This window comes from Nicotiana tomentosiformis, chromosome 7, assembly GCF_000390325.3.
Source record: "Nicotiana tomentosiformis chromosome 7, ASM39032v3, whole genome shotgun sequence".
Taxonomy (NCBI): domain Eukaryota; kingdom Viridiplantae; phylum Streptophyta; class Magnoliopsida; order Solanales; family Solanaceae; genus Nicotiana; species Nicotiana tomentosiformis.
In genome coordinates, this window is record NC_090818.1 from 126,808,971 (window position 1) to 126,829,340 (window position 20,370).

General features: G+C 33.3%; 1 protein-coding gene across 1 annotated transcript; it reads left to right on the forward strand.

Annotated features, from left to right (window-relative positions):
- The first annotated feature begins 4,611 nt into the window (after window positions 1-4,611).
- LOC138895188 (uncharacterized) lies at window positions 4,612-5,865 on the forward strand. The gene is made up of 2 exons (XM_070179859.1): window positions 4,612-5,270; window positions 5,354-5,865. The coding sequence occupies exons 1-2, from the start codon at window positions 4,638-4,640 to the stop codon at window positions 5,810-5,812; spliced, it is 1,092 nt and encodes a 363-aa protein (XP_070035960.1). The 5' UTR covers window positions 4,612-4,637; the 3' UTR covers window positions 5,813-5,865.
- Window positions 5,866-20,370: the final 14,505 nt, after the last annotated feature.

The following is a 20,370-nucleotide window of genomic DNA, read 5'->3' on the forward strand; positions in this document are numbered from 1 at the left end:
ATATTTGGCAAAACTAATCTATCAATTCTAATTAAAAACAATGAACAATATGTAATGTGAAATAACAAGCCAATACTACTAAAACAAGTAAATTAGATCCATAAATATAACACAATTTCATAATCCAACAAAAAAAAAAGTTTAACATATGTCAAATTCCAACATAATAAAAATAAGTACAAATACAACTTAAGATTAGAAAATATAATAAATTTATAATCTCATTCAACGGCGAAATTCTACTTTAATGACATCACCCATTACATGCCAAGTTTATTAATGACTCATTATTTCTAATATTAGGAGGTGTAGTTTAAAAAAACTAGAATAACAACGCAGTTACGCTAAATGAAGAAAATAAAATAAATAAGAAATAAAATATAAGAGCAATTACATGGAATCACAAAAAGTAAAGATAGAGAAATAGAAGATAAATAATGTACAAAGAAAAATATATTTTAAAATTAAAAAATATATTAAAAAGTAAAAATAAAATAAAAATTTAAAATCAAAATAAACTAAAATAATGGAAATAAAAATTTATAAAGAAAATAAATTAAAATAATTACTCATAGGAATGAAATAAAAAAGTAACCTTGTAATTACACAGTGTAATTACCATCAGTTCTCCCCCTCCCCTTGAGAATTGGAGAGTGTAATTACATCTCTCTAATTACACCCAATTTCATGTTAACCAAGTAATTACTTGGCTAGACAAACATCCCAAACTCTGTATTTACACCCAAATTCAATTCCTAGGTGGCTTCCCAAACAGGCTCATGTAGAAAGAAAGAACGGTAATTAACTCAAATAGTCGTCCACCCAACCAATAAATTAAAAATAGTCGGTTAAGGTATAATATATACATATTTCGTATATTATATGTGTATAATCGTATATAATTAATGTATATGGCTAAAAATGATAAACGGTGAATATTACCGTCTATTTATGTAAAGATCCCACAGAAAGAAAGATTAATGGGTTCTTGAAGTGAAAGTGATTTTTATGTTATTAATTGAAAGAAACGTGACCAAGTGATGTGCACACATAGCCAGTAATAACACATGTATTTACTTTTAAACCATTGTTTTAAATGTATTTAGTTTTTAGCCACTGCTTTAATAAACTTTTACCCGCCCGGATGAAAATACCCTTCTGCTATATAGGATTTCGCTGATACATACGCTCCTTATTCACGATCAGCAGCGGCTCAAACTTACGTGCGGAGAATTATTGTGATCGTCCAAAATTATAGAAGCTTCTCTTCCGATTTTAAATTTTTTGTCTAAGTTCAGAATTCAACTTTCTCGTCCAAAATTCACCATAAAATTACAGTAAGTTCTAAAGTTTCAGATATCTCTATATGTTTTTGTGTGTTTGCGTGAATTTTTATTTCGTTACTGGAGAATAAGATGCTAGGAATTTGATTTTTTTTCTTTTCTGTATTGATAACGTTAAGGACATCGCGTCCTTAACTCTGTGATTGTTCTGTAAATATTGAGGACATAATGTTAAGGATTTGGTGTCCTTAACATGACTTTGTTCTAAAAAAATATTAAGGATAAAGTGTCCTGTGTTTTGCAACTTGTATTAATAAAGTTAAAAATACGATGTCCTTAACTTCATGACTGTTATTCTAAATATTAAGGACATAGTGTCCTGTATTTGCAAATTGTATTAATAAAGTTAAGGATATGATGTCCTTAACTTCATGACTGTTGTTCTAAATATTAAGGACACCATGTCCTTAACATTTTCACTGCACACAGCAAAGTTAACTTTTTCACTGCACACATCAAAGTTAAGGACAGCTTGTCCTTAACTTTTACAATGCACACATCAAAGTTAAGGACAGCTTGTCCTTAACTTTTACAATGCACACATCGAAGTTAAGGACATCATGTCCTTAACTTTTACAATGCACACATCCAAGTTAAGGATACCATGTCCTTAACATTTTGACTGCACACATCAAAGTTAAGGACATAGTGTCCTATTTTTGCAACTTGTACTGATAAAGTTTAGGACATAATGTCCTTAACTTAATGACTACTGTGTAAAAATTAAGGACATAGTGTCCTGTTTTTGCAACCTATACTAATAAAGTTTAGGACATTATGTCCTTAACTTCATGACTACTATGTAAATATCAAGGACATAGTGTACTGTATTTGCAACTTGTATTGATAAAGTTTAGGACATGATATCCTTAACTTCATGACTGTTGTTCTAAATATTAAGGACAAGTGTCCTGTGTTTTGCAACTTGTATTGATAAAGTTTAGGACATCTTGTCCTTAACTTCACGATTGTTGTATAAATATGTCCTGAATTTTCCATTTTCTTGACTTGCAGGATGGATACAATATGTATTATAGTTGCTTTTAATGGTAGATGGACTGCAGACTATAAGTATCTTGATCATCAAACAAAGCTTGTTCTAGTACCTGAGGCAATTCGATTTGAAGATTTCATTAACCAGGTCTTTGAAGTTATTGAACTGGATAGAGACAAGTTTGAAGCAATGATATGGTTTTATATCAATCTGGGAACAAGCAAGGGAATGCTTGTATCCAAAGATTTAGATCTTCACACATGTATAGAGTTACTAAAAAGTCATTCACTCTTCAAGGGTTGTCGTTTCATTGTTGATATTTCGGAAAGAGTTTTTGATTCTACAAGAACCTTTGAACATGTCAATACATAAACTCAACAAGACAATCAAGACAAATGCCAACAGATAATGGAAATAGATGTGGTTGAAGCTCAACCAATAACTGAAGAGGTACTTCAAACATTTGATTTTATTCAAGTAGAAGGACAAAGCATTATAGAGATTGACAACGAACAAGCTTTGGGTATTCAAGTCTTAGAGAGTGCAACGGTAATAGAAGAAGTTGCTGAAAAAACCTTTACTCAACTAACTAGACAAAGCTCAAATTCGAAACAAAAAGAATCCCCAACTACGATATTAAGAGAAAATGCTTTGTTGGATGAAATAAAAGTGGGATCAATATTTGACAAAAAGAAGAGTATAATTAACTGTTTTTCCAATATAGTAATTAAAGGACATTTTGAATTCAAGGTTGTTAGATCAAGCTCAACAAGATATTCGTTGAAATGCAATGATGATAGGTGTGGGTGGTGTGTGCGTGCTTTCAGAATTAAAGATTCAATACTATTCAAGATAGTAAAGATTGAGAAAAATCATGACTGCTCTGTTAACACTATGAAAGCTGATCAAAGGCATGCAACTTCAAAGTTGATTAGTGGTTACATTATCGACAATCTTCGAGACCCAAGGTTTGAAGTTACACCAGCCTTTGTCATGGCAGAAATGCAAAAATTGCATGGACTAGACATTGGTTATCACAAGGTATGGCGTGCTATTCAACGTGCTTCAGCTTTAATAAGAGGAACTCCTGAAGAGAATTATGAATTATTGTCTTCATACTTGTATATGATGAAAAGTAAAAATCCGAGAACATACACTAACATAAAGATAGACGACAACAATAGGTAAACAATCAAAAAGAGTTTATTAGTCTGTTTTATAAATATTAGGACATGGTATCCTTAACTTGAATGTGTGCAATGAAAATGTTAAGGACATGGTGTCCTTAACTTTGTTGTGTGCAGTGAAAAAGCTAAGGACATGGTGTCCTTAACTTGGATGTGTGCAATGAAAAAGTTAAGGACATGGTGTCCTTAACTTTGATGTGTGCAGTAAAAATGTTAAGGACATGGTGTCCTTAACTTTGATATGTGCAGTGAAAATGTTAAGGACATGGTGTCCTTAACTTGGATGCGTGCAGTGAAAAAGTTAAGGACATCGTGTCCTTAACTTGGATGTGTGTAGTAAAAAACTTAAGGACATGGTGTCCTTAACTTTGATGTGTGCATTGTAAAAGTGTCCTTAACTTTGATGTGTGCAGTGAAAAAGTTAAGGACATTGTGTCATTAACTCTGCTGTGTGCAGTGAAAATATTAAGGACATGGTGTCCTTAACTTTGATGTGTGCAGTAAAAAGGTTAACGAGATGGTGTCCTTAACTTTGATGTGTGCAGTGAAAAAGTTAAGGACGTGGTGTCCTTAACTTTGCTGTGTGCAGTGAAAATATTAAGGACATGGTGTCCTTAACTTTGATGTGTGCAGTGAAAAAGTTAACGAGATGGTGCCCTTAACTTTGATGTGTGCAGTGAAAATGTTAAGGACGTGGTATCCTTAACTTTGATATGTGCAATGAAAATGTTAAGGGCATGGTGTCCTTAACTTTGATGTGTGCAGTGTAAAAGTTAAGGACATGGTGTCCTTAACTTTGATGTGCGCATTGTAAAAGTTAAGGACATGGTGTCCTTAACTATGATGTGTGCATTCTAAAAGTTAAGGACAAGTTCTCCTTAACTTTGACGTGTGCACTGAAAATGTTAAAGACATTGTGTCCTTAACTTTGATATGTGCAGTGAAAATATTAAGGATTTGGTGTCCTGTATTTTTAACCTTCTGTTAAACTGTATTTTCAGGTTTCTTTATATGTTTTATGCATATGGATCATCAATAGCTGGTTGGAATCATTGTAGACCAGTGATTTTTGTTGATGTATCTTTTTTGAAGTCAAAATATCGTGGTGTTTTAATGATTTCAGTTTCAAAGGATGCAAATAACCAAATATTCCCACTAGCCTTTGGAATTGCAGAATCTGAAAATAACAATTCCTATGAGTGGTACTTTAGTGAGCTTCGCAATGCAATTGGGAGCCGTGACAATTTAATTTTTTTATCGGACATGCATCAATCTATTGCACATGGCATTGCAAAGGTATATCCTGAAAGCCACCATGGGATTTGTATCTATCATTTGGAGCAGAACCTAAAGCGAAGGAAAGTGAAAAGTGAGGTCATAAAACTTTTCCAAAGTGCTGCAAGAGTATACAAGCGCAAAGAATTTGATCTATACATGTCAGATTTAGCAAAAGTTGATAAGAAGACTTTTGACTACTTGATGGAAGAACCACCGGAAAGGTGGGCACGTTCTTGTAGTCCACGACGAAGATATGACATGCTCACAACAAACATAGTTGAGTCAATGAATTCTGTGCTATTAGAAGCAAGGGAGTTGCCTATATTAAGAATGATGGATTTCATCCAAGTGAAGCTACAACGTTGGTTTTATGAAAGAAGAAATGAAGCAGAAGGAACTTTTTATGACGTTTCTTGGTGGGTAGAAGAGGAATTGAAGAAAAAGATAGATTTAGCTTTTACTTTAAATGTAAGTATTATGTTCTTACTTTAGCTTATTATTTTAATGATAATTTAACCTAATGTACTAATTATAGTTTTTCAACTTTGAAGGTCTTCCCTGTTGATTTATGGTGTTCTAGAGTTGAGGAAGAAGGAATTACTTTCTTGGTGGACTTAAACAAAAGAACATGTGATTGTTTTCGGTTTCAATTTGATGAATTACCATATATACATGCAATTGCAGCTATCGAGAAGAGAAACATCAAGAAGTCCAATTTCTGCTCGGACCGATACTTAAAGGAATCTTGGCTGAAAACATATGAAAGACAAATACATCCTGTAGGACATACGGATTCTTGGATTGTACCAGAGAGTGTTAAGTCACAAATTATTAAACCTCCAGATTTCAAAGTCCCGCCAGGTAGAAGGCAGAAGAAAAGGTATATTCCAGCTACCGAATCATCAAAAATAACATTCAAATGTGGTCGTTGCAGAAGAATTGGTCATAATAGAATATCTTGTATATATTCTCCGGCAGTCCATCCATTTTCAAGGAAGCATAGAGAATAACAGATATATCCACTTATGTTTATCTACTCTTTTAAGTTTTTCTATAAATTGGATTCATTTAGATTGTTTTTATTTGAGCAAGTAAACATTAGCAGATGGTTATATAAAAGATGTCCTGAATTTTCAAAGTTTCTTTGCACTTACTTGCTCTTTGTTTCTTTTTCTTTTTTCGGGAGTTCAATTTACCTTTGTCGGACCAATTATTGTTTATGGAATTTTATTCTTGTCGTAAGTAAACAAGAAAGTCCTTTTCTTTATATAATTTGACGCCTGCAACTTGCTACATCTTTATTTTTAAAATGAGATTGGTACAAGTAAAACTTAAGGACATAATCTTTTACAAGTCCTAAAAATTTCAAGTATGAATCTAATATTAAGGACATAAATTTCTAAAATGTCCTTAACTTCTGGAAATCTCAGATTATTATCTAGATTTCCAGAAGTTCAGGACATTTGAGAAAAATATGTCCTGAATATTATTTTCATCCTTCAACAAATCAGGACGTTTATGAACATAATGTCCTGAAGTTCTACAACAATCAATGTATCTTTTGCTATATCTCTACAGATTTAATAAAAAACTGACAATTTAAAATAGACAAATCAGTAGTTATAAAATTGACATCTGCAGCTTGCTAAACACAGCTTGCTACATCTTATTTTTAAAATGAGATTGGTACAAGTAGACTTCAGGACATAATTTTTTGAAATGTCCTGAACATTTGAAGTATGAATCTAATATATAGGACATAAATTTCTAAAGTGTCCTTAGCTTCTGGAAATCTCAGTTTATTGTCTATATTCCAGAAGTTTAGCACATTTAAAAAAATATGTCTTGAATATTATTTTCATCCTTCAACAAATAAGGATGTAGTTAACAGATTCTGAAGTTCTACAACAATCAATGTGTGTTGCTTTGAATTTCTAAAATCTTCAAGATAATTTAATCAAAGATTGGCCCTTTAAAACTGTGAAAAAATGGACAAATTAATAGTTAACAGAAAGAAAGAAATTATTAACACGATGCCTTCATATTACCGCTGAAACTGTAATTTAGCATAGCTGTGACCAAAATATTATGCTATGCAAATAAAATAAAGTGCCTTGTGACAATTTACAGGATATTTCAGAATTCATATGGATTCTTTACAGCAATTTTATACCAATTTCACTACAGCTGACTTTCTTTACAACTACACTACAGCTCCTTTGGGCATGAAGTTTTATTTTCACTATCATAGTCGTCGCCGACATTTTCTGGTGATGTATCATAACCAGAATTTCTTTTCCACTCTCCATGTGCCCAAAGATTTGCTGCAAGTTCTTTTCTGAAGTTTGATATGTCCTCAAGTTGGAATTTCTCCACATCCTTTTCCATCATCAACAACTCCACATACTTGATTAGGAATGTACCACAATCAGTCCTAAGAAAAATATGGAGTCAATTAAATAATATCTTTAATAAAATAAATCTAAAGTACATATAAATTATATAGCAAATGACAACACGTACGATCCAGCTTGGTGTGGTGATCTTTGCCACTGAATATCAAATTTGTTGAATGCATTTTCAAAAGACTTGTGATTTTTCTCAAACTGTGAGAACTTTAGCAAGTGGGGGATCATGCGTGCATACATTTCAATGTGTTTCATTCCTTGCTCATATGGCTCACTATATATGGAATCGTACACATCAATATTTCTCTCATTCAAGTCCAATACCCCCAAAAGAAAATGTGTCACAACATCATTATCTTCTGAAGAAAGCCGACATGGAAAAAAGATTTTGTCAACCTCTGTCCAAGCAATTCCACATCTACGATTGTCACCCCACACATATGGTGTGAGAACCAACTGATTATCATCACACCAAAACAAATCTGAAGCATCTTCATTGAAATCCTTATACACAATTAGCATATAGTTATCAAAAAGTATATCTGTAGTTGTGCAACGAAAAGGATGGGCGCAAGGGTGGTAGCATTCCTTCTTTCTCAAATAATACAGGGCAATGTCAATATGCTTCATAAAAAGGCAAAAAAAGAAAAAAAATCCATCAGTCATAAATAAATAAAAAATAATAAATTAAGAAGAAAGAAAACAAATGCCTTGTGAATTACCAAACCTTATCATCAAGTACAAAGCTACTATTTGCAAGCTCAAGAAAGAATATTTTTCTACTAATTTTTTGATGGTACAATTTTTATGGATTCTTTCTCACACCATTATCCTCAGCATATATATCAGTTTGTCCCCTGAAAATTTTGAAAATATCAAAGTTAGAAAGTTTATAAGTTAGTTCTCAATTCCTAATTAAGGACACTTGGTCCTGAACTTATAGTAACAAGGTCATAAGTTTAGGACACTTGGTCCTGAAGTTAGAGTTGCAAATTCAAAATTTAAGGACAAGATATCCTTAACTTACAGTTACAAGTTCAAAAGTTAAGGACACTTGGTCCTGAACTTAGACTTACTAGCTCATAAATTAAAGGACAATTAGTCATGAATTTAGAGTAACAAGCGCATAAGTTAAGGACAATTGGTGCTGAACTTAGAGTGGAAGTTCAAAAATTAAGGACACTTGGTCCTGAAGTTAGAGTTGCAAATTCAAAAGTTAAGGATAAAATGTCCTTAACTTACAGTTACAAGTTCAAAAGTTAAGGACACTTGGTCCTGAACTTAGACTTACTAGCTCATAAATTAAAGGACAATCAGTCATGAACTTAGAGTAACAGGCGCATAAGTTAAGGATAATTGGTCCTGAACTTAGAGTGGAAGTTCAAAAATTAAGGACACTTGGTCCTGAAGTTAGAGTTGCAAATTCAAAAATTAAGGACATGTAGTCATTAACTTACAGTTACAAGTTCAAAAGTTAAGGACACTTGGTCCTGAACTTAGACTTATTGGCTCATAAATTAAAGGACAATTAGTCATGAACTTAGAGTAACAAGCTCATAAGTTAAGGACAATTGGTCCTGAACTTAGAGTGAAAGTTTAAAAATTAAGGACACTTGGTCCTGGACTTAGACTTACAAGCTCATAAATTAAAGTTTTGAACTTAGAGTAACAAGCTCATAAGTTAAGGACAATTGGTCTTGAACTTAGAGTGGAAGTTCAAAAATTAAGGACACTTGGTCCTGAAGTTAGAGTTAAATTCAAAAATTAAGGACAGGTAGTCCTTAACTTACAGTTACAAGTTAAAAAGTTAATGACAGTTAGTCCTGATAGACTTACAATCTCAAAAGTTAAGGACACTTAATCCTTAACTTAGAGTTACAAGCTCAAAAACTTAGGACATTTAGTTATGAAGTTAGAGTTGGAAGCTCAATACACTTAGTCCTGAATTTAAAATTACAAGTTCAAGACACAAATGTAAGCAATTAAGAAATAATGAATACATTTAGGGACTTACACTTTTTTGTGACCTTTCCATTTCTCCTTGCCCAACCACCCAATGAATTTCTTCAATAAGTTTTCATCATCTTTGGTATAATGAAAAATACATGTACGAGTATATTTTGATTTTATCCAGCCTGTATACTTAGGAGTATTTTCATTGTGCGCCATCGATGTTCCTCTTTTTCTTTTCTGTTCAAAAGGAGATTTCAATTGTCAACTAAGTTTCTTATTCCTTTTCCCTCGACCGAGCTCTTCTTCAACATTTCCTTCAACCTCCATAGACAAACCCTCATCAATGCTCATTTGTGTAGTCGGAGGAGTAGGAGTAAGAATAGCAAATGATGGACCATCAAAACCAATACTATCTCTCTTTCTTTTCCTAGTATATTGGTTAGCGGTTTCATTTTTGTTTTGCTCTGCAAGCAACACTACATATACATTAGTTTGCTGCAAGTCATCATTTCTATGAATTGTCAAATGAAGAGACAAAAACTAAGGACATAATTTTTGAAATGTCCTGACAATTTGAATTATGAATACAATATTAAGGACACAATCAATACTTGTGTTGGCCACACTGCCTTTTGTATTTCTTTAACAGACAATAGTGCTGACATATTGCTTGCATTTTCTTTATCTTGCAACTCTTCTCCATGTTCTTCGATTGCAAGTTAACAAGATTCTGCAAAATATTTACAGGAGCTAACACAATTAGTACTTGTTACTAATCTTTGATTAAAACAAACATGTATAAGATAAAAAAAACTCCGTCTAACCTTTTGCAACTGTCAAGATCATGCCAGTTAAATCATTATCTTGACTAGCATTTTTTTGGCTTCCAATATTGTCTGTAAGAAAGAGAGGTGTAGAGATATCATACGTTCCTTCTATATATTTGCAAACAATCTCACTTATGCTTGTTCCTTGGGTATTTTCTATGTCTTGAGATTGTCCTCCACTTCTCTCTTTTGAAATTCCATCATCTTGATAGTCCACTCCATCTTCTTTCCTTGCAGTTTCAAAAGATTCTGTAACATTTACAATTAATACTTGTTACTAATAGTTTACTAAAACTAACATTCAACATGTTATGAAAATTCCATCTAACCTTGATTGGCATCATTTTGATTTCCAAATTTCTCTTTAAGTGAGAGAGGCGTAGATAGATCATAGATTTTTTCAACACATTTGCATATAATCTCACTTATACTTGTTCCCAATGGATTTTCTAAATCCTGAGATTGCACTCCAGATTTACAAATTATGTTTGTTACACTTGTCTTTTTTGGATTTTCTTGGTCTTGATTTTCCATTCCATCTTGAACTTGCACTCCATCAAAAGATTCTACACACATTTGTAATCACAAAATTTTTTTTATATGTATTATGCTATTGAATATAAATTTCAATGATAACAAATTCAAAAACTGTATATAACCTTTCCCAATTTCGATGCCAATATCAGTTTCATCTTCTAGATGCGCATCTCTATAATCGCTTTCATAATGATCTTCTACATGTACATCTATATTATCACATTGATCATCAACTGCATCTTTGCTAATTGGAACACTAGGTTCTCTCTCTATGGTCCTTTCATGAGGTTTGTCTAGAATCTTCAATAAACTATCAATCTTTGATCCTAAGATTTTCTTTAAAGCCTGTGAGAAGTATTTAAAATAAGAATCAGAATGTTAGCTCCTTATAAGTTACGGACATTGATCCTTAACGTAGAGGTACAAGCTCACAAATTAAGGACAAGTGTTCCTTAACTTAGAGTTACAAGAATAGAAATTAAGGACATGTAGTCTTGAACTTAGAGTTACAAGTTAAAAAGTTAAGGACAGATAGTCCTAAACTTCAAGTTACAAGCTCACAAATTAACGACACTTGGTCTTTAACTTAGAGTTACAAGCACAAAAATTAAGGACAGTTAGTCCTGAACTTAGAGTTCCAAGTTCAAAAAATAAGGACATTTAGTCCTGAACTTAGAGTTACAAGTTAAAAAGTTAAGGACAAATAGTCCTAAACTTCAAGTTACAAGCACAAAAATTAAGGATAGGTAGTCCTGAACTTAGAGTTCCAACTTAAAAAAATAAGGATATGTAGTCCTGAACTTAGAGTTACAAGTTATAAAGTTAAGTACATGTAGTCCTGAACTTAGAGTTACAAGTTAAAAAGTTAAGGACAGGTAGTCCCGAACTTAGCGTTACAAGTTAAAAAGTTAAGGACATGTAGTCCTGAACTTAGAGCTACAAGTTAAAAAGTTAAGGACATGTAGTCCTGAACTTAGAGTTATAAGTTAAAAAGTTAAGGACAGGTAGTCCTGAACTTAGAGTTACAAGCTAAAATGTTAAGGACATGTAGTCCTGAATTTAGAGCTACAAGTTAAAAAGTTAAGGACATGTAGTCCTGAACTTAGAGTTACAAGTTAAGAAGTTAAGTACAGGTAGTCCTAAACTTCAAGTTACAAGCTCACAAATTAAGGACACTTGGTCCTTAACTTAGAGTTACAAGCACAGAAATTAAGGACATATAGTCCTGAACTTAGAGTTACAAGTTAAAAAGTTAAGGACATGTAGTCCTGAACTTAGAGTTACAAGTTAAAAAGTTAAGGACAGGTAGTCCTAAACTTCAAGTTACAAGCTCACAAATTAAGGATACTTGGTCCTTAACTTAGAGTTACAAGCACATAAATTAAGGACATGTAGTCCTTAACTTAGAGTTCCAAGTTCAAAAAATAATGACATGTAGTCCTGAACTTAGAGTTAAAAATTAAAAAGTTAAGGACATGTAGTCCTGAACTTAGAGTTACAAGTTCAAAAGTTAAGAATAGGAAGTCCTAAACTGAGAGTTACAAGCTAAAAAATTAAGGACATGGTGTCCTTAACTTAGAGTTACAAGCACAGAAATTAAGGATATTACCTTGATGTCATTTTGAATCCTTTTTTTCTGATAAAGCTATTTTTTGATGTATTCTAGTACATTCTACCTCCATATCCTTTTTGAACTTCTCCGATAATCTCTTAATCAAAAACCATAAAAACAAAAAAGTCTCTTAAGCAAAAATAAGCAAATAAAAAACTAATGGTATTCAAAGACAGAAAACCTACGTTAACAATTTTCTTAAGCAAGACTTCATCAAATTGTGTTGAAGGCATTGAACTTTGATCTTGGGACAATGGCACATGCACACTAGTGGGCTCCGCATCTACTTTAGAAGAAAGAAATGGTACCATCTCGAGCAACTGATACAACTATTATATAAGAAAAAAAATGTAAGTATTCAGAACTAAAACACATAAACAAAAAAATAGCTAGTAATCCTGTTAACTTACCTTTTAATTATGGAAGTACTTTTTACATAGGGTGTCATAATGTGGAGGTTTCATATCTGAATAACATAGCATCCGGGGGAACCCACATTCTCTAAAGTTCACAAATTGTTTTTCTGAAAAATTGAAAATACTTCCATAATCCAAACACATAAGGCGAAAGGGAAGCCAAGTATAGTATAACTGTCCTTCTCTTTATCTTTCTCTTTCTCTTTCTCTTTCTCTTTCTCATTCTCATTCTCATTGTCTGAAGTATTTTATTTGGGCTTCAAGCAGCTCTTCAATGATTTTAGTAACTTTTCATAACAAAGAGAGCCCCAATTGAAAGAAGAGCAGAGTTCATCGTCATCTACGATTTTCATTACCAGCTCAGACACATTCCGATTCTTGCGCTTCCCCATCAACACAGATTCAACAAAATAAATTGTTGCCAACTTCACCGCATCATCATGGTTGCCTATAAATGATACAGTTGTACCATATGGGTGACTAGTAATAAAATGCCACAAATCGCCTAACTCGATTCTATCCTTTCCAGGGAAGTAGACTTTCGAAAGCCTATTCTCTCTTTCACGTAAAACTTTGAAGTCCACTGAAGAAGAACATTTCAACCCAGTAATTATCTGGGACGCTTCACGTGTAAACTTCACTTCATGATCAAAAACCTTGAATGTCATTGAATGCGAGTCATTGCTTATAATTTCTGAAAGCAACACACAATGAATAAGTCTACCACAGAACTTCACACCTTGTAATCAGAAAAAGTTTTCGAAAATACCATCCCTCAACTTCTTCCATTGCGTGTTCGACAAGAAACTTTTTATTGTTTTCTTATACTGAAAATCTCCTTTCCAATAGCTCATCAAATTACGCCAATCATCAAACTCGAAAACACGATCTCCTTCCATTAGCACACTACAAAGAAGGAAATAGAACGTAAATATTAGGACTATTTTTCTGAAATGTCCTTAATATTTAAACTACAAAACTAAAATTCAGGACCTAAGTAGATGCATCTTTAATAGAAGAACAGTAAAAATTAGCTTACAAATTCGTAGGACTATTTTTCTGAAATGTCCTTAATAATTAAACTACAAAACTAAAATCCAGGACCTAAGTAGATGCATCTTTAATAGAAGAACAATAAACTAAAATTAGCTTATAAATTCCTAGGACTATTTTTCTGAAATATCCTTAATATTTAAACTAAAAAACTAAAATCCATGACCTAATTAGATGCATCTTTAATAGAAGAAAAATTAACTAAAATTATCTTACAAATTCTTAGGACTATTTTTCTAAAATGTCCTTAATATTTAAACTAAAAAACTAAAATCCAGGACCTAATTAGATGCATCTTTAATAGAAGCACAATTAACTAAACTTAGCTTACAAATTCTTAGGACTATTTTTCTGAAATGTCCTTAATATTTAAACTAAAAAACTAAAATCCAGGACCTAATTAGATGCATCTTTAATAGAAGTACAATTAACTAAAATTAGCTTACAAATTCTTAGGACTATTTTTCTAAAATGTCCTTAATATTTAAACTAAAAAATTAAAATTCAGGACCTAATTAGATGCATCTTTAATAGAAGCACAATTAACTAAAATTAGCTTACAAATTCGTAGGACTATTTTTCTGAAATGTCCTTAATATTTAAACTAAAAAACTAAAATCCAGGATCTAATTAGATGCATCTTTAATAGAAGCACAGTTAACTAAAATTCCTAAACACAGTTAGCTTACAAATTCTTAGGACTATTTTTCTGAAATGTCCTTACATAATCAATATATTGATTGAACCACAAACACATTTCAATACCAAAAGTTTCTCAATAACTTTCTCGCAAAAATCTGCACCTTATTCCTCCGTGAATCAAGTTATAATCATTATTTTGGACATTTCACACATACTTGATGGCAAATACAGCATTGATCACGATTAGAGATATACAAAAAGAAAAATACATAAAAGCAAAATCGAAAACATACCAGTACGCTGGTTAGCTGCAGAGAAGATGACAAATGAGAAGAGATTAAGTTGGACAAAGCATATGCAGAAAATTGTTGTGGGCTGGGCATGAGCGATATTGAGGGAGCAAAATTTTGCCTATGAAATTTTGGCTCTGAACTTCAATCGAGATAAGAGAGTTGCATGCAGGAACGATATTGAGGGAGCGAAATTTTGCCTATAAAATTTTGGCTATGAACTTAAATGAGAGAAGCGTATAAAGGAAGGGTTTGAGAATAAAAGAAATAGAAGAAAGGTTAAAAATATCTTTTCATATTAATTTTAATAGAGTAGTGGCTATTTTTGCTCAACATTAGAATTGGTGGATAAAAAATAAACACCACGTTATTTAGTGGCTACCACACGCCATTTTTACGAGTTTTTATTCTTTGCTATAATTGACTTATTTGGGTTTAGTGTTAATAATCTCTGACCTAATTAATGAGACATTTTTATGTAGTCCCAAACTTCTCTTTTTTTATATTTGACCCTTACATATAAAACTAAAACTTTAACCAAAAAGGAAAAAACACAACCCATCCAACATCTATTTATTTTCACTAGTTTTAGTATACGTGTGTTGCACGTATGTACTCCGCCAAATATATTTATAATATTTGTTATATGCAAGCACAGAAAACTAGTAGAACAAATAGCTTGACAATAATTTGAAGCATAAAGTGTAATGCAATATGGGGACTTTCATGTTCAATGAAAGTTCACAATCAAGAACACCAAAATAAAGATTAATTGAATTAATGCAAATTTTAAATACTAATAAAAATGCAAAAAGAATAAAAAAAATAGACCCTGAAAACCCTTAATTTTGTTGATGTTGCTCGAACAACAAAGTTATGATGAAAATGTGGAATTGTAGCTACCTTTTTAGAAGTACTCATATATAATTCCAAACAAAAAGAAAAAATTATATAAGGTCATTGTGTATAGTTCAAATAGACCATAAAAATTAATTATTAGAAAATTAAGACTCCTAAATCGAGAAGGAGTTCAAAATTACCAAATATAAATTTATGAAGAATAATTTGTCAATTTTTATTAACTAGAAAGAATCATAAATTTTATTAACTAAAAATCCCTCCTAAACCTAATAGGAGAAATTTCATACACCTAAATATAAATAAAATTAGGAAGTAAACGAAACCTAGTTACTTCAAAATATACAAAGTTTCCTAATTTATCAACTAAAGAAAATTCTCCTAAACATAAAAGATGATTATTCCTAAATAGTAGGAAATTAATTAAAATAAATTATTCTTAAATATTAGAAAAATAATTCAATGACTTTTTTGTTCAGTGCGAACTCTATTTTAAAGGGGTAAAAAAGACGAACGACATTTCACTAAGGGTCTTCGTGCTTTTAATATAGTATAGATTATTGAGTTGTGAAGTTCGTGGTTTTCAAATTAATAACTAAAACTAGTATTAGTAATTAGTACCCCGCGCGATATGCGGATAAATATCAAATTATGATTTGGCTTATTTGAATTATATGCAAATTTCGTCAAAATTTAAACCTTCCAGATAAAACCTATATATAATAATTAGATATCAGTTAAGAAGCAGGACATGAAACTATTGCTCATATTTCGTACTAGATAACATGTTTTTTTTTTATTATTTTATATTTGTAACAACCCAACCCCTCGTTCTTAGTACTTGCATTTTATTTTGTGGTCACTATTAAAGAATACTAAACATCACGTTGTAATATATCTTGTTTGAACATATTATTTTAACAAAATTCTTACTACCACTTTATGTTTTACCTCAAAATCGTATAAGTCTTATCCTTATACATCTTTACCCAAAAAAAACCTCTATTAAATCTCTGCTTATAGTTATTGAATTATTTATTACTTAATATTGTTATATTTTCATGTGATTTTTATTAGCTTACCAATTGACTTAATATCTTGCTTATTACCCTTTTGACAATCAAATATAAATATTTATTCCTAAAATTTAATGTATGCTTGTAACGACCCGACAGGTTATTTTGAGTTCTAGTGCGTCGTTCGGTGGTTTGAAGCCTTGAGTAGTTTTACTCCATGTATTATGACTTGCACGTGTAGTCAGATTAGATTTTCGGGAAGATCAGAGTTGGTTTGGAAGAATAATTCTCAATTTGGAAGCTTTAAGTTGGAGGAGTTTATCATGGTTTGACTTTTGGGTAAACGATCTCGGATCAGAGTTTTGATGGTTCTGCTAGGTCTGGATGATGATTTTGGACTTAGGCGTATGTCCGGATTTGGATTTGGAAGTCCGTAGGTTGATTTGATATTTTTTGGCAAAAGATAGAAAATTGAAGGTTTAGAAGGTTGATAAATTTGACCGAGAGTTGACTTTCTTGATATCGGATCGGGAGTATAGTTTCGGGAATTGGTATAGGTCCGTTGTGTCATCTGGGACTTGCATGCAAAATTTGAGGTCATTCTGGATTGATTTGGTATGGTTCGACATAAGTTTTAGAAGTTTAAAAGTTCATTAGTTCATTATGCTTGAATTGATGTGCGATTCATGGTTTTGATGTTGTTTGACGTGATTTAAGGCTTCAACTAAGTTCGTACTATGTTTTAGGACGTGTTGGTATGTTTGGATGGGGTCCCGGGGGCCTCGGGGTTGATTCAGATTGAAATTAGAGGGAGAATTGGACTTATGCAATTTCTGGTGGCTACAGATCTGGTGTAACCGCACCTGCGAGGATTTGGCAGCAGGTGCGGAGCCGCAGAAGCGGCCAAGGGGGTCGCAGAAGCGGTTCTGGGTGAGCTGGGCAGCGGTCGCAGGTGCGAGATTTTTTTCTGCATCTGCGGGCTTGCAGTTGCAGATGCGTATTTTGCTCCGCATAAGCAAAAATAAACTGGACGGGCGGGACTCGCAGAACCGGAAGTGCTCCGCAGGTGCGAGTGCGCATGCGCAAGGTTTTGACCGCAGAAGCGGTTCCGCATGAGCGAATTGTGAATCGCTGTTGCTCTTGGTCAAAGTTTTATGAACTTTCGCACCTGCGATAGTTTGTCCGCAGGTGGGGCACTTTGGTTCGCAAATACGAGGAATGCTGGGCAGACCCTATTTATTTGAGGGTTGATTATTTCATTCATATTTTTGAGCTATGGATCTCGGATATAGGGCGACTTTGGAGTGTCATTTTCGTCTTCTCACATGAGGTAAGTGATTCCAACTTATTACAATTTAAATACATGGTTTATACATAGAATTAAACATGAAAAGTTATGGAAATTATAGGATTTTAAGAGAAATCATATAAATTGGTATTTTTGAATTTTGACCACGAAATTGAACATGAAATTAGTAATAAATTATATATTTGAGTTCGTGGTGTTATGGGTAATGTTTATCTTTGAAAATTTTCAGAATCCGGGCACATGGCCCCGAGGGCTGACTTTGTTGACTTTTCGAGCGGAGTTGAGAATTATTATAAATTGATTAATTATGAGTGTTAGAGTATATTTTTATTGGTTTTCATGATTGTTTGACTAATTCTGGATCGATGGGCATTGGTTTGAGGTACTAGAGAGGCGTTGGAGCCGGTTATGGGACTTCGAAGTGAAGTAAGTCTCTTATCTAACGTCGTGAGAGGGAATTTACCACGTATGAGGTGACGAGTATCCGTGCGTATGCTGTAATTCCTGATTATATCCGGGTAGACTTAGACTCACGCCATGCCTTAGTTGTACTATTTGAGTTATTCTTGTTTGTTTAATACTTTAATTCGCATTATGACATGAGACTAGACTCATGTAGAGTAATGTACTTGTTATGTTAGAAATTTGATGAGCTACTTGATTAGCCGTGAATATTGTGCTTCCCTTACGAATTTCTTCCGCGTTGAGAGCGTATTCATCGAAAAGAATCCTTAAATTTCACAACTCACATGTACATTCGTGAGTGGGGTCAAGGACCCGTTAAAGCTTCTTATTCTAACGGGATCGGGCCGTTCACCTCGACAAGATTATTATAACACACTCTTATGGGATCAGGCCGTTCACCTCGGCAGGATTATTGTAACACACTCTTATGGGATAGGGTCGTTCGCCTCAGCAGGATTATTGTAACACACTCTTATGCGATTGGATCGTTCGCCTCGACAGGATATTGTAACACACTCTAATGGGATCAGGCCGTTTGCCTCGGCAGAATATTGTAACACACTCTAATGGGATCAGGTCGTTTGCCTCGACATTTCTATAAGCCACTCTTATCGGATCGGGCCGCTCGCCTCGGCAGAATCATGCGAAACACTTGATAAGAAGTCTGCGTACTCTTGAATTATCCAAACTTGAGATGTGACTGTTGATTTGGTGTTGACGATTACGTACTCCATATGAGAGGTATCCAGTATTGGAAGACCTTGTGTTCACTATTTAGCTGTAGACCGTATTATTTGCCTATATCTGTACTCGATGTTTACTTACCATGTTTCATATTTGTCTACTTATTTATATTTGATTTTATGGACCACTAGTAAGTGTCAATATCGACCCCTCGTCACTACCTCTTCGGGGTTAGGCTAGATACTTATTGGGTACGCGTTGATTTACGTACTCATACTGCACTTCTCCACTAAATGTGACGGATCTGACAGGTTCATTGGTGGTCATTTGGGCGTGTAGGTGTAGCTGCCGAGGGAATTTTGTGGTGAGCTGCATTCCATGCTATGATTCACAGCACACAAAGTCCTTATCATAATAATTTAGTTTATCACGTCTATCTTGTATTCCAGACAGATGTTGTATTGTTATTGTATTTTCTCGTAGATACTCATGCACTCGTGACACCGGGTTTTGGGGGTCCCTAGCGGAGGATCATTATTGTAGTCCACGTATTATTATCATTTCACGTTATGATTTACTTACATTCGGAATTTGGTAAAGAAAAGTACAGGTTCCTATGATTGCCATGTTTTATTCTATTTATTTAATGAAATTCCTGATAATAAAAAAAATAAAAAATGATTAATTATTTAGATGGTTCACTGATAAACGGCAAAAAATACATATTTTTCGGTGTACTTTCATCTCATAAATTGTGTGGTTACGGTAGGTAACATGAGTTTTTGTAGTGAATTATGCTCATCACGTGCATTCTTATGTGTAGGAGCAAGTTGGACACAAAATGAGCAAAAGAAGTTGATTCGGGACCAAAAGACAAAAGAAGAACTTTGCCTGTTCACTCTCGCGTGCGCACGAGAAAGTGAACGAGCTAGCTAAGGAAAAGCTTGAGAAAAAACAGCGGATTATGGCAAAAAGGCATGGAAGTGCACGAGAGACCTAGAATTTCGCTCGTTCACTCTCGCATGCGCATGAGAGAGTGAACGAGCTATCCTAAAAAGGCTATTTCGAAGTGGGCTTGTATTATTTCGTCCCATGCTAACCCTATCCCATATAAATAGTCTTTTAACTCACTTTTGAGAGAACGAGGGGGGACGTTCTTAGAGAGGATTATCGACCAAATGAGGCAAAAACACACTAGGAGCAAGGCGGAGAATTCTTCTACGAGTTTTTCACTTCCTTCTTCCTATTTTCATTATTGGTTATGAATTCTAGTATTGTAGATTTGCATACTTTTATGAATAACTAATTTATTATCTAGGGTTTTGATGGAACCTTTTGTAGGATGAATTCGTATTACGTTTTTATACAAAAATGCATATTTTTCGATGTACTTTTATCTCATAACTTGTGTGGTTACGGTAGGTTACATGAGTTTTTGTAGTGAATTATGCTCACCGCGTGCATTCTTATGTGTAGGAGCAAGTTGGACGAAAAATGA

Coding starts and splice junctions, on each gene's coding strand:
- LOC138895188 (XM_070179859.1), top strand. CDS start 4,638: ATGATTTCAGTTTCAAAGGATGCAAATAACCAAATATTCCCACTAGCC. Junction 5,271..5,353: donor ATTTAGCTTTTACTTTAAAT/GTAAGTATTATG, acceptor TCAACTTTGAAG/GTCTTCCCTGTTGATTTATG.